A 15,130-nucleotide genomic window follows, 5' to 3' on the forward strand; every position below is an offset into this window, starting at 1 on the left:
ACCCACCTTGCTTGGCATATATCTTTGATTTTTACTAGGAACTTTGTGTAATAATATTGAGGGTGAATTTTATAATGACTCTTTCTGCCCCATTCCATTACATTTGTCCGGCATTGCTGTTGGGCGCCGTCATTTGGGGAGCTAGGCTCGGCTGGGCGATGCAGACGATGACCTGGGAGTCCAGTGTTCCAGCATTTAAAGCTGTCCAGCATAAAATGTTTAAAGGCTGGAGAAATGACACATTGCGCTGTGATTGGATTACAGGCCACGTGTCCCTTTTTGAGGGGGAGGTATGGTATGTCCCATGTAATAAATGAGTCCTTAGAATAGAATCGGTCTCGAATGTTTTTTTAAGACAGTCCTCATGCCAAGCCTGACGTTTTCTCACCGTATGTGCAGCCCTGTCGTCTGTAGTGGAGGCATTCTGAGTTATGAGCATCTGATTTACTCAAGTCTCATGGATGCCAGTAGCCAGTCAGCCACCCTCTTCCTCCTTTCTCTATCGAGTCAATGTTATTTTCTCAGTCTGTTGAATTTAATTGATAAGGATTCTCCACTGTTCTCGGTGCAAATGGATGGCATTTCTGCTATTTGTACGGCTTCTAAATAGTTTTGAGAGCAGGACCAGCCTCAGAACCTGTGCGTTTGTACCATTGTACTTACCATCCATTTGTTATAGGCTGTACTGTCTGTAGAAAGACAAGCTGACAGGGACTTCCCTGACGGTCCAGGGGTCAGGACTCCATGCTTCCACTGCAGGGGGCACGGGTTTGATCCCTGGTCGGGGAACTAAGATCCTGCATGCCAAAAAAAAAGACAAGCTGGCATCACTAGCTGTTTATTTATTTATTTGTTCTAATACCTCAGGTTTTGGCTCAGATCTTGGCTGTAGTTCTCTGACTTGGGCAATTTATGTGCCTATTCTGGCCTCCCTGTTTTCATGTCTAAGTTGATTAGATTTGTGGGAGGGACGTGTGGGGAGAGCAGGTCTCTAACAAGACGGTCTCCAGAGGGCCTTTGCAGCTTTGTGATTCTGTGCTCTTACTGTGCTTAGTATCAAATGTCTTTTTGTTATTTCACTATTAATGTTCTTTGATATAAAACAGACTTTATTTTGATTACTTAGGTTTTTGTCATGTATCTGTTCCCTTTAGTTCCTTGGAAGAAATAATTTATAAATAATTTCCCAGTTTGGTATCCAAAAATAGTACCTACTATTTCTTTATGATAAGCAGAAAAGAGACCACAGCTGAAATCAAGTATATATAGCACCAGAATAGTTCAAGGTTGTAGACGCGAAAGAGAATTCTGTTTTGTTAGAACTCGAGTATTGTGGGTGCTCTTAAGTATAAAACCAGTATGTGAGGCTCAGGCATTGATGTGAGGATTTGTATAGCAGCAAGAAAGATGTTGAACTGTCTTCGCATTAAATAGGAACGTAATGCCCTCTTTTTGTTAAAATGAATTTACAAACTTTATCCTTTCCCTTCTCCCTTTTTTGTACCTCTTTCTTAGCATAAGAACTAAACACCACCTTAGAAGTAAATCCAGATCTGTCAAGAGACAACAGTGGAAGCTTACATTATTATTTTTTTAATTTTATTGACGTATAGTTGATTTACAATGTTGTGTTTAATTTCTGCTATATAGCAAAGTGATTCAGTTATACATCTATCCTTTTTCATGTTTTTTTTCCATTATGGTTTATCACAGGATATTGAATATAGGTCCCTGTGCTATACAGTAGGACCTTGTTGTTTATCCGTCCTATATATACTAGTTCGCATCTGTTAATCCCAAACTCCCACTCCATCCCTCCCCTACGCTCCCTCCCCCTTGGCAACCACAAGTCTGTTCTCTATGTCTGTGAGTCTGTTTCTGTTTTGTAGATAAGTTCATTTGTGTTGTATTTTAGATTCCAATCAGAACAACAGACAGAAAGCCAAATGAAAAAAAATGAAAAGCAATGTAAGAGACCTGTGGGATAATATAAAGCATGCCAGTCTACGCTTACATTATTTATTAAACAAAAGAAAGGGTGGCACGTTCTGCCTGATGCTCCCTAACTGCTTCTAGGCTCACTTCTATTTTTGTTAAAGCTGACATGTTTGAATGAGTTACAACAAACTGACCATGGGGCATGACCACAAAAGCTGAGCGTCAACAAGACATTTTGTAATCTGCTGATGAAAATATTCTTTCTTGTTCTTCTTCAGGGAGAATTTTGAATGTATAATTGTTAACATTTCCATTAATATCAATTTCTATTTAGAAATGTACTAGACTTCAAATCTAGTGAATATGCCTGAAAATTTTCTGGACAAAGATGTGAATTTCTTTTACAGTTCCATGAAGCTTGGAGTAAGCTTATGGAATGGCTGGAAGAGTCAGAGAAGTCTTTGGATTCTGAACTGGAAATTGCCAACGACCCAGACAAAATCAAAGCACAACTGGCACAGCATAAGGTGGGTCTGCAGTTAAGAAAAGCACATTGTGTCGTTGTATATCTCAGGGTCACTTTTAAATTCCTACCTGATTGTGTATTTATTCATCACTGGAGAAAAAGGCTGTCCAACGTGGACCTGTATTAAATTTAAAACCAATTGCCCTTTACATTGGTCAAGTGATCATTCCATTATGATTCCAGGGTTAATTGTTAAAAGAAAACACACAGAATTAAAACTGGAAGTCTTCCACAGTCTAAAGCACATAAAGGATTTCTAGAGGCCGAACATTGGCACTTCGGTTTATCACAACTGCCTTGTCTTGTAATTTCTTTCATAGACCAAATGCCATGCAGAACATAATTATGTACTAAAAGGAACGTAGATTTTGCCATATATATTCCTACATACAGTGCAGTGGGGAAAATTGGTTGCCACTTCCTAAATTGGTATTACTGTGTATGTGCGTGAAATTCCACCCCTCCCCTCAAAGACACATAGTCACTGGCTTCCTTGTGTAGACAAGAAGATATGGAAACACTGTGTTTTATGTTTTCTGCCTTTTATATTCCTACCTCATGCCATTCAAAGAAAATCCCTCCCCCCATCCTCCCCAACTCTCTTGAATTTGGGTCTTTCTATTATTCTGTTTGTAAAGTGATCATCAGCCCTCAGGGTGAGGATGTGGGTAAAAGGAGACCGTCTCTGCAAACCATTTTACAATCTTAGGCATCTACATATAAATCATTGGCTTGAAACATGATAGCTTTTAAAATGCTGGAAAAGATTGAGTGATACAAGTTTTGTCATCATCAGAAAATTCTAGCCCTCGTGTTCATCCAGGCTGGTTGCTTCCGTCCGTGGGCCTGACCAGCTGCAGGAGTCAGGATCCTAGGATGATGGGGGAACATGCTGAGGTCCTTTCTTTGGCTGGATGAGGGCTTACGAGTGGCTTGTCCTGATGGCCCCTCTGCCTGGGAGCTGCCGCGTCGCACTGGCAGCCCAGAGACGGTGATCAGCACCCTTTCCCCTCCCCTCCTTCTCAAAATAGAATGCCTTGTTTGAACTTGAGCATAGACGTTGTGTTACGCAGTCTGATGAAAGCATACTGCATATTTAAGGTAGAGAATCCTGGAAATAAGAATGTGTGAAGAACCCTATTAGATTTCTTTTTCCTAGTGAGACCTGTCGCCAGTCACCATTTCTCTGAGATAACAGGGTACGTTAAGCCAGTCTTAAAAGAAGTCTTTTCTGTTCATCGTTTGGATACTTTTTGTCTTTAAAAAGTTTGACTCTATCCTGTATTCAGCTGTAACATTTGTGTAAGAAAATCTGTGTCAATACCATGATTCTGAAGCTAGCGTTCGAAAAACATGAAAAAAATAATAATTACAGAAAACAGACTACAGAAATTGTGACGTATTGTGATGGGATTTATTGCCAAAAAATTCCCAGATGTAGTTGCCTCCTATTATAAAAGATATAAATAGTGTGGTATTAGTGAAACACTTCAAGTGTGTAACATTTTTAAGGCAATACAATTTATTAGGTAATTGTAACCTTGAGGTTATTTGGGAAATTACATTTGCATAGCATTTTACTGCCTGGGGTGATTCTAATGTGCTACCAGGATTGAGAATCTCCATGTTTGTGTTTCCTTGATATTTTATGAGCTTTTAAGCTTCCCATGAAGTTGACCTTTTTTCTTCTCATCACTGAGATTATGTATTCAATAGCAGTTGTCTTACTCTTTCTATTAAATATTTACAAACACCCACAAAGTGCAAGATGATAATAAGGGTCCTACAGAGATAATACCCCTGCTCTATGAAAGCTTATAACTGAGTTATATAGAAAGATTAGAATTCATCCCTCCCCCACATGCATATATACACACACAAACATGAAGGGTTCACTAACACTGTAAAAGCTGAAAAATACAGGTGTCCTATTAGCCATGTAGCTGTTTGGTAGTGGAAAGTTATCTATAGACCTTTGGAGACTTGGGTAGGGCGTTGTGGTTGTGAAGAGGAGGGACGTGGCCTCCCCAGGTATGCCTAGAATGAGTGGGTCCAAACACAGAACCAGAGCTATGGTTCTTTTCCCTTTATCCTGGCTCACAGATAAAATACATGTAACATTACAGTGAGAATCCAAAATGTGTGACAGAAAATCTTTTTGACAATAAAAAACAACTGTGGTAAGTTTATACATTACTGGGTCATTCTGTGTCCAGACTGGACCCATACTTACTCATAGAGTATTAGCTACATTTTCCTCTCTGGGCTCGTGGGTCTCTCAATAGTTTATTAGCAATTCCACTTTACCATAACTATTTATACTGTTTGTAGTTTATGTCTACAAGAGATTCATGATTTGTTTTGCTTTGAAATTGTTTTGTTTGATAATAGTAGGTGCTCTTAATAATAATAGGTTCTTGGTAATAGTAGGTGCTTGGCTTCTGCAAAAAGTTAACCCTTCCATTTGAAAGTTTAAAGGTTCTTCTCTACCCTGGTGTGTTCCCTGTTGAGTACGCACTACACCTTGTGACTTGATGATGGCTAATGTCTCCATTTATTTAAGAGGGATGCCTCTTTCACTGTCTCTTACCTATTTGTGTATCAGTCCCAAGTAGAAATGCATGCTGTTCTCTTGTTGGATGTACAGGAGTTTCAGAAATCCCTCGGAGCCAAGCATTCTGTCTACGACACCACCAACAGGACTGGGCGTTCTCTGAAGGAGAAGACCTCCCTGGCTGACGACAACCTGAAGCTGGACGACATGCTGAGTGAGCTCAGAGACAAGTGGGACACGATCTGTGGGAAGTCGGTGGAGAGGTGAGATGCTCCTGACAGCCGCTCACTCACCTTGCTGGACCCCTGGCAGCTGTCCCGGTCCTGGCGCTCTGCAGGCAGGGTTTGGAACCTTGAATACACACCTCCTTTGCCTGGAGAATGTCTGCTCATCCTCGATGCCCCGCGCACACAGTGCCTCCCCCGAGAGGCTTTGCTGTCCAGTATTATTTACGTTTAAGTGCTCAGTTCATTCAAAAGCGACATCCTTCTCCAAGCCTCCCGCATCTCACATGCAACTACAGCGCCTGCCTTTGGACTGGTCCCCAGGTCTGCCATGGTCCTCCTCAGTCCCATTTCCACATCACCAGCAGGCCTGTCTTCTTAAAGTATAAGTGGGATGTTGTCATCCCCCCACCCCCTCCCAACCCCGCTTCATACCCTTTAGGGACTAACTCTTGGTTGTGGATTAGGATACAGGCCCCGTCACTGTGGCGAGCAGGGTCCTACCAGCCTGACCCCACCCACCCCTTCCCAGTCTCCCTCCTCCTCATTACACTTCAACCATGAAGACCCAAAAATTTTAAAAAATTTTAAAGTAGCTAAGAAAGTTAAAATAGTAGTTGAAGAGTTCACATATCTTATACATGTTTCCAAATTTTTCATCGATCCTTGGTCTCGTTACTTCTGTCAGTATCCAGATTGAATAGAATATCATATTCCATTCTAGGGAACTTCATAGTAAGTTTTTCAGTGTTAGTTTTTCAAAATCATTAAAATCTTCTCTCAAAAGGTTACATACTTTTTACAATGTCCTATAAATGATTTCATGACAATTTATATGGCATTCTTGAAAAGACAGAAAGTCACAGTGATGAACAGATCCATGAGTGGCAGGTGTCAGTCTGGAGGCAGACTGTGCCAGGAAGAGCCAGCCTGAGGGAGATATGGGGTTGCTAGACTGTTCTGGATCTTGACTGTGGTGATGTTACACGAACATATACATGTTTTAAAATCCATAGACCTGTACACCCCAAAGGTCAAACTTACTGCATGATACTTTAAAACACAATTTAATTGAAAAGGCATATTTTTATGAAGAAACTAAAGGGCCCGTGAGGTGATGGTGAGGGAATTTTCCTGGAACAGGTGCCATGGATTTAAGCAATGAAAAGAAAATTGGAGAGAAGTTTGTTATTTTCTAAGGAAAGCAGAGAAACAGAAGTGAGTCCCAATATACTGCTTTTCCTCTTGAGGTCTGCTTAGGCTTCGTGGATGTTTTTTAGATGTTTGGATATAGAGGACAGCTTTTTTGTTGCTCAGATTGATTTTTTCCATTTTTTTTCCCCTAGGCAAAACAAATTGGAGGAAGCCCTCTTATTTTCTGGGCAATTCACAGACGCCCTGCAGGCCCTCATTGACTGGCTGTACAGGGTTGAGCCCCAGCTGGCTGAGGACCAGCCTGTCCATGGAGACATCGATCTAGTGATGAATCTGATCGATAATCACAAGGTATTGTTATCTGGGACATTTTATTTTATCTTGCTTGATTATTCTGAATGTAGAGGGAACTGTAACCACTTAATTTAGCTTTATAAAAATCTACAAAGTATCTATCATATTACATAATAGTCTTTAATATTGAAATATATGACATTTGAGGAGAACAAGGAAGCCAACTTTAAAAGTGATGCAGGAAAATTACTTCAGTATCAGTGAAATACTTTGGTTTTAAATTTCCCTATCCGAAACCTTGCTAGAACTTGAAAAGTGATTTCATTGTCTGGCACTTTAAAACGTGTTTCAAGAATGTTTTAGTATCTTTTGTTATTCATTTAAGTAATTATGTGATATAATTTAAAATCGTTCATTCGGTGACCTGGAACTAGGTCATTGCTGAAGTGCTAGATGTGTGACATGATCTGTGGGGGTCATGATCAGCTGCTTCTCTTTTTTTCAAAAACGGTTTTAACCTTGCCCCTTGACCTGTAGCAGTTTATGAGACAACAGCATATGCCATTAGGGATTCGGTTATTACTTCAAGAAAATTGGTTTCCTTGCCGTCTGTCAAACTGTTGTACAAATCAAAGGTGGTATTTGAGATGTCCCGCAGATGCTGAGTGTAAGGTCCTAAATTATGATCAAATAGTGTTACAACTTAAAGAACCTTGAAAACAGCATGAGGCCCGGTACTAATGTAGGATGGTTGGCTTTATATATACAGTTTTCTTACAGCACTACACTTGAATTCATGTCATATTCCTCTCTATACCTTTTCAGTTCAGAAAACTTATTTCATTTTAAAATGTTCTCTTTATACCTCCCTGGTTACGCTATTTTGATCTTACCTGTTCTTTTTAAAATAATTGGTCCTTTTGCATATTTATTTCCCCTTTTCTCATTGCATTATCTCATTATACCCATAGAAGAGAGTTTGTTATGTTTGAACATTAACAGAAAATAAGAGAATAGATGAAGAACATTGATCTGGCCTACAAACATTTTAAAAACTTTAAATTATGTTGCTTTGCCTATATTGAAACAAATGTTTTGTGCATGATTAATACAAACTTTTCCATCCCCTGGCACTCCTTCAATGACTGACTGATGAATAATGTAATGTTACTTTGTACATAAATGCCATTTTTAGAAGCTCACTGTCTAAATATTTACTCCCCTAGGCACTTGGCAGGTTTTTTATATACTAAAGGTCAACAAGAATGAATTAATCATTCAGCATTTGTAATACAATTGGAAGCCCCAATAAGAAGTTTAAGTATACAAAGTACATTGGAAAGCCTACTCAGAACCGTGGGACTAGTCCTGTCACAAAAGGGAGAGTTAGACGCTGTACCTTGTATCTGTGTGTTTGTGCATGTGTGTTTGTTGTGTGTGTGTGTGTTTATCTCTCTGCGGGCACACCTCATTTAACACTATCAGAGTGAAATCAGCAAAGAACCCATCACACTGTTTCTGGATTATTTTCGACAGTCTCACTTTTATGAATGATCCGAGTATCAGGATAGAAACTCATGGATAGAGTCAAAAGGATAAAATGTGCTTGGTAATATTCATTTGTGGTGATTTCTTAGAAAAATAAGCTGATTTTAGTTTATATATGAAGTTGGTTATTTGAAAGATCTGGTTGCAGACAGACTCTTGGGTCAGAAATGGATTTAGTCCAGGACCAAAAAGAAGCCACTTTAACCCTTGGCACATCAGAGTTCATCAAAATTGGGCGGGAGAGAAAAATAAAAAGCTTTTCCTCCAAGGTGACAGATTAAGGAGTCAAGCGTCTAAAATTTGACGTTACGGGTTAGTGCCCAGGATGCTGTGAAAGCTACAACAAAGGATTGTTAGAGGGAAAAAAAGAGGATGTGCCAGCCCTGCTGTTGTCTCCAAGGGCTGCTTAGTTACCGGTCAGTCTCTTCGGTGTGTTTGCTGATGGAGAGCAGTGTGGTGGCCAGCACACACAGGGCGCACACAGTAACGATTCCAGAGGGATTGGGACACCCTCACAGGGTATCATAGAAAAGAAGTTGATGCATTTTTGCATGGGATAGAAATAAAGAAGGGTGACCACCATTATTTAAATCCAACATGTCATTTAAAAAATAACATTCGCTCAGGAAAACATTACAAGATTGAGGAGCAAATTGATACAAGCCTAGACTTGACGGTGCCCTCACAGGAGCGGTGTGTCTTGTCTTGTTTTCTGCAGATTCTGCGGAAAACGTGGGTCATTAAACTGTAGGTCTTGGAGAGCCATACATGATGTTATGTGCACATACATATTTCATATAGGATGTCTTAGCTGTTTGGGCTTTGTAATTTAAAATTAATTTTTAAAAATTTGGTCTTAGGTCTTCCAGAAGGAGCTGGGGAAGAGGACCAGCAGCGTGCAGGCCCTGAAGCGCTCGGCCCGGGAGCTCATAGAGGGCAGCCAGGATGACTCCTCCTGGGTCAGGGTCCAGATGCAGGAGCTGAGCACACGCTGGGAGACGGTGTGTGCACTCTCCATATCCAAGCAGACCCGCCTAGAAGCAGCTCTGCGCCAGGTAAAGCCCTGCGGTTACAGCTGCTGGGTGTGCTGACAGAGGTCCTGCACCCCCAACAGGAACTGCTGTCCTGAAGGACCACAGGGCCCCCGTGTCTCAGCCAGGATAGTCATGAGGAGGAAGTTCTTAGGGCATCACTGCCTGGGTCCCCTCCCCGCCCAGCTCCTCCCCAAAGAACTTAAATGACTCAACAGAGGGAGGCTTTCTAATCTTCCCATAAAAGTGCTGTTTGAGTCTTTTTTTCAGCTAGAATGTATAATGGGCTGCCATTCATCTCACATCAGATTGTTAAAATGGTGAATTATCCTTCATATAGGCCTTTTTGACGGATTAGATGTTTTCTTACATTTGTAAAATGCAGCACCATGTATCTTTATCTTTTTAATGGGAATAATGGATATAATGAATCAGTTTAAATTTAAGACTTTTTTTTTTTCCATTGAGAGGAAGACTCGACTCTACTAACAAGCATGTTTGGGAATCTTTTTTGGGGCGCATGTGAACCGTTAGGCAGAGGAATTTCACTCGGTGGTCCATGCCCTCCTGGAGTGGCTGGCGGAAGCGGAGCAGACCCTTCGTTTCCATGGCGTTCTCCCAGACGATGAAGATGCTCTTCGGACTCTCATTGATCAGCATAAAGTGAGTTACATAAATGCTCAGTAAAAATAAGTGAGAAAGCCAAACAAAGTAGAGAAAATGGACTCATGATTGCAAATACCAACTGCATGCATATCTTCCTTCCTGAGAAGTAGTGAAAGATCTGGTATGTTTGAGAATTTATCTGTATCCTCCTTCCTTACATAGGTGTGTCCCCATGCAACTACGCACATGTATGTGTGGCTTTTTTTTTTTTTTTTAATGTCTCCTTTATAGAAGGTGGTTATTTTAAAACTAGTCACTCTGAAGGAACCCTCCTAAACTGTTGGTGGGAATGTAAGTTGGTGCAGCCACTGTAGAGAACAGTGTGGAGGTTACTCAGAAAACTAAAAATAGAGCTGCCATATGATCCAGCAATCCCACTCCTGAGCATATATCCAGACAAAACTATAATATACTTCAATTAAAAAAATAAAATAAAACTAGTCATTCTGTTTTCCTATCTCCAGGAAGCACATTTTTCTAGGGAACTCTTTGGCTCCTGAGCAAAACTGGTCAATTTTGTTGCACTTAGATGTGCATTTCAAAGATGAAACTTCCTTACTGAGCAGTATGACATTTATAAAATTATAACCATTAGAATTGTCAATTAATAATTTTTACCTTTGTAAGCAAGTAGTTTAATAACTGGTCTTCAAATTTTATTTTTAAACCTCTGCCAATTCTGTTTTTAATCAAGAGCTGCTTTAAATTCTTTTGAGAAGTAACCCATTTATAAATTATAAATAAAAAATGGATTATGTAAGTAGATATACTATTAAATAATTAACCAAGTAAAAAGCTGCCCATTGAATTTTCAGGTCAAAATTGTTCCTGTGACAATACATAGGACTAGCAAAACCCTTAGGAGAGTGGTCCAGAGAGTTCTTAACAGATCATGTTTTTAACCTTTGACTCTAAAAGTCAGAAGTTAGCAATGCTAATACTCAGTGTAGTATTTTTTCCGCCTGGGGTGTAGTGTTCTGAAAATTAAGTATCTTGAGGGTTTTTTTTTCTATTCTTTTTTTTGAAGTATAGTTGATTTACAATGTTGTGTTAATTTCTGCCTCACAGCAAAGTGATTCTGTTATACATATATATATACATTGTTTTTTTTTAATATTCTTTTCCATTATGGTTTATCATAGGATATTGAATACAGTTCTCTGTGCAATACAGTAGGACCTTGTTGTTTATCCATTCTATATATAAAAGCTTACATCTGCTAACCCCAAACTCCCACTCCATCCCTCACCCAATGCACTCCCCCTTGGCAACCACAAGTCTGTTCTCTATGTCCGTGAGTCTGTTTCTGTTTTGTAGATCACTTATATCACATATAAGTGATATCATGTGGTATTTGTCTTTCTCTTTCTGACTTACTTCACTTAGTGTGATAATCTCTAGTTGTATCATGTTGCTGCACATGGCATTATTTCATACTTTTTATGGCTGAGTAGTATTCCATTGTATGTAGGTACCACCTCTTCTTTATCCATTCATCTGTCGATGGACATTTAGGTTGTTTCCATGTCTTGGCTATTGTGAACAGTCCTGCTATGAACACAGGGGTATATGTATCTTTTTGAATTATAGTTTTGTCTGGATACATGCCCAGGAGTGGGATTGCTGGATCATATGGGTAGCTCTATTTTTAGTTTTCTGAGGAACCTCCACGCTATTCTCCATAGTGGCTGCACCAACTTACATTCCCACCAACAGTGTAGGAGGGTTCCCTTCTCTCTACACCCTCTCCAGCATTTGTAGACTTTTTAATGATGGCCACTCTAACCGGTGTGAGGTGGTATCTCGTAGTTTTGATCTGCATTTCTCTCATAATTAGTGATGTTGAGCATCTTTTCATGTGCCTCTTGACTTCAGTGTATTTAGTATTGATGTCAGCATTTCCTATAAACTGTAAAGGATCTTTTTAGTACCACTGAATAACCTGGTGTTTCAAGGTCAAGTTGGAAATACATAATTAATTCCAATGTAGCATGGATGACATCATCTATGGTGACTTCTTATGTTAATTACGACGCTCTCTCAATGATGGGCTGCTTACGGTGTAGCAATGAAATATTGCCTTGTTGTTAATAAAAGGGATGCGAGCTTCTATAACATTATCTGGAGGAACGAAATGCTGCATACACTTTTTCAAGTTGAAGCTGGCCTGTAAGAGCAGGAAAATTACATCACATTTACTGTACATTTTTGAGTCAGTTAAATATTTTGAAAATCTAGTTTATGTTACCATAGGCTGACCATCAGCTGCTTTGGGTTCCACTGACATACTAGGGTTTGGGTGTCAAGAGTGTCCCCTGAAGCCCAGGGTGCATATATGCCCTGTAGAACCGAGGCTACCTGTGGTATCACCACCCTCACAGCAGGGCCAGGAAACCCCCAGAAACATCAGGAGGCAGGCATCCCGGGAAGGGGTAGTGGTTTCAAGAACAGATCATCTTTAAACATTTTTAATTAGCATACAATTGCATGCAATTTTATAAAGTGCTTCTCTGTAATAATATCTTGCAGTAATATTGTTCGTTCTGTTTCGTTTATTTTGCTTCCCTTCACACATTCTCACCAATAGAAGAAAAACAGAATATTTAATTTCTTAGACTAGAGCCCTCTCAGTATAACCCAACTTCTAAAATTGGCAGATTTTCCCTTGTGAGCACAAACCACTGAGGCAGCACTCAGACGGGCCTGGAGGAGCCTGGGGTGCTGTCGGGAGTTGGTATCCAGTCCACAGTGTTTCCGGTGGGAGCTGGGCTCCCAGTGTGGGAGTGATTAAAAGTACATGATTGGATCAGCTCTCCTCTGGAAAAGCACAGCTGTTCTTAACCTTCTGGTTTTCTCTTCCTAGTAAAGTTTGTTTTCTTTCACGTAAAAGGGGTCTCTTCTGGGGAAAATTAAAATATTTTTAAAGTAGGTCATGATATTTAAAAAGTAGGTCATGAAAGTCTGTGAGTCTGTTTCTGTTTTGTAAATGAGTTCATTTGCTTATGGTTACCAAAGTGGAAAGGTGGGGAGAGGGATAAGTTAGGAGTTTGGGAGTAACATATACATAGTGCTATATATAATATAGGTAACCAACAAGGACCTACTGTAGTATATAGGACAGGGAACTCTACTCAGTGTTCTGTAATAACCTATATGGGAAAAGAACCTAATCTGAAAAAGAATGGATATATGTATATGTATAACTGAATCACTTTGCTGTACACCTGAAACTAACGCAACATTGTAAATCAACTATACTCCAATATGAAATAAAAATTAAATTAAAATAAATAAATAAATAAAAATAAAAAGTAGGTCATGTTAGCAGAGTAATTGAACCTGGACTCCCCAACAGTAAAAATGTGGAAATAAAGGTTAAAAAGCATTTATTCACTCACAAAGGTACAAAATTGAATAAGACACAGTCTTTTGATCTTGTGGACCTTAACAATCTAGTAGCTGTGCATATAAAGGAAATATTTTATTAGAGTGAAATGCCAGGGTAGGAGACGTATGGCAGCTGCTTCAGAGGTTAGAAACAAAAGGTCACTAGATGTGAACACCTATACTTTCTGACCCCCTGGTTACATGGCGTGGGTAACACAAGTGCCATCCATCCCCTGGCACCCTTGTCAGGTGTGGAAAGAATCCTTCTTGGTGTGGGGTCCAGGTAGATTGGAGGGGTCAGTGGATGTTTGAAATTCAGTGCAGGGTTTGGGAAGCATGTGCCCCAAATGCCCCACATTTTGGGGGGCAAAAGTCCTCATTTTTTAGCCCCGCTTTCAGAGTTCTGTGATCCATGAATCTGTGGGTACAGTTCTGATGGTAGAAAGTAAAGTATGTGAGACATTTATAAAAAGGTTGATTTGACAGCCTTCCAAAGCCTGTTGAGGTGTATTCATCCTTCCAGGGCTGAGAGTGGCTCTTTTTACTGGCCTTCAGGGGACATTTTTCCCAGAGGCTGGCCGCTGTCAGGCCCACTTGCTCCAGACTCACCCGACTCCTTCCCCACTGGATGCTGGGCCTTTTCTCCCACAACCCAGGCCTTTTCTAGTTCCCTGCCAGTCTGCTGTCTTCCTTGGCACTTTCTGGATACACATTCCTATCATTCCTGACACGGTTAATGCTACTTTAAATACTAACCTCCTCGTCTTATTTGCTAGAACATTTTTTTTTTTTGCAATCCATATTGTTTCTATCGCTGGCTTAGTATCTGTCCCAGTTCTTGCCTCTACGAATATAATTATAATATATTCAAATTCAGGAGAGTGTCTTTTTTGTTTAATGTATTTTGTAAAGCATGAGATAGTATCCTGTACTTGGATCTTGAGATAGTGTGAGAAGGTACTTTATCCGATTACTGTCCCTTCTCCTCCCTTAATTCCTCACTTGGTGGATGATTTCCAGCTGTGCATAAACCGATGTAAGTTCTTGCTTATTGGTTTAACTCTGACAGTCCAGTGAACGTTGCTGGCGTTTTAGTTTCAGCCCGTGCGTCTTTGTTTATGCTGTAGGAATTCATGAAGAGACTGGAAGAAAAGCGCGCTGCCCTCAACAAAGCCACCAGCATGGGAGACACCATACTGGCCATCTGCCACCCAGACTCCATCACCACCATCAAGCACTGGATAACCATCATCCGGGCCAGATTCGAGGAGGTCCGTGCATCTCAGTCGATCTTTAGAGCAGCAGGAGCTTTGAGAGTCAGGGGAGGGGGCGTGGAAACTCGGGCAATTAATGACGCATTTATGGCTGTGGGAACATAAGGGCTTATGTTCTTCACAAGACCATTCTTCTGTGTGTTACCTGTCTCTGCCACCCACTTTTCTTTAAAAAGTTACAGGCATTCTGCAGCTATGTCCCTGAAACTATTTGGTTCACTGTAGGACTTTCTGTCCACTTCCAGATCACGTCTGTTGAATAGGTTTTTCAGAGCCGTCTATGCCTGTGGAATGAATTGCGCACACGAGTGAATTCATTCTGTATTTAAGATCTTAGCTATTTTTATTTCCACTCTGTGCTACACGGAGTGAGCATATGTGATTCTTCAGGGAATGCATGTTTGAACTTCAATTAGCAGGCAAAGGGAAGCCTGGGTGATTGACGTACATCTAAACTTCTGAGGGTGACAACCATCACAAAGGGCTCCTGGGTCCTCCACAAGCTGGGTCTTGGTACCACTGATGGGATCTAG

General features: G+C 40.4%; 1 protein-coding gene across 19 annotated transcripts in view; it reads left to right on the forward strand.

The window, feature by feature from the left end:
- Positions 1–15,130, forward strand: part of DST (dystonin) — a 502,757-nt gene that overhangs the window by 469,214 nt on the left and 18,413 nt on the right. For all 19 annotated transcript variants that reach the window (XM_082347108.1, XM_082347103.1, XM_082347107.1 and 16 more), the window contains 6 exons: positions 2,346–2,465; positions 5,112–5,281; positions 6,589–6,748; positions 9,100–9,294; positions 9,805–9,933; positions 14,451–14,594. In XM_082347108.1, the coding sequence (XP_082203234.1) occupies positions 2,346–2,465; positions 5,112–5,281; positions 6,589–6,748; positions 9,100–9,294; positions 9,805–9,933; positions 14,451–14,594 (918 nt within the window). The remainder of the gene's footprint in view (positions 1–2,345; positions 2,466–5,111; positions 5,282–6,588; positions 6,749–9,099; positions 9,295–9,804; positions 9,934–14,450; positions 14,595–15,130) is intronic.

The sequence above is a fragment of the Balaenoptera borealis genome (assembly GCF_965194805.1).
Source record: "Balaenoptera borealis genome assembly, chromosome: 12".
Classification (NCBI taxonomy): domain Eukaryota; kingdom Metazoa; phylum Chordata; class Mammalia; order Artiodactyla; family Balaenopteridae; genus Balaenoptera; species Balaenoptera borealis.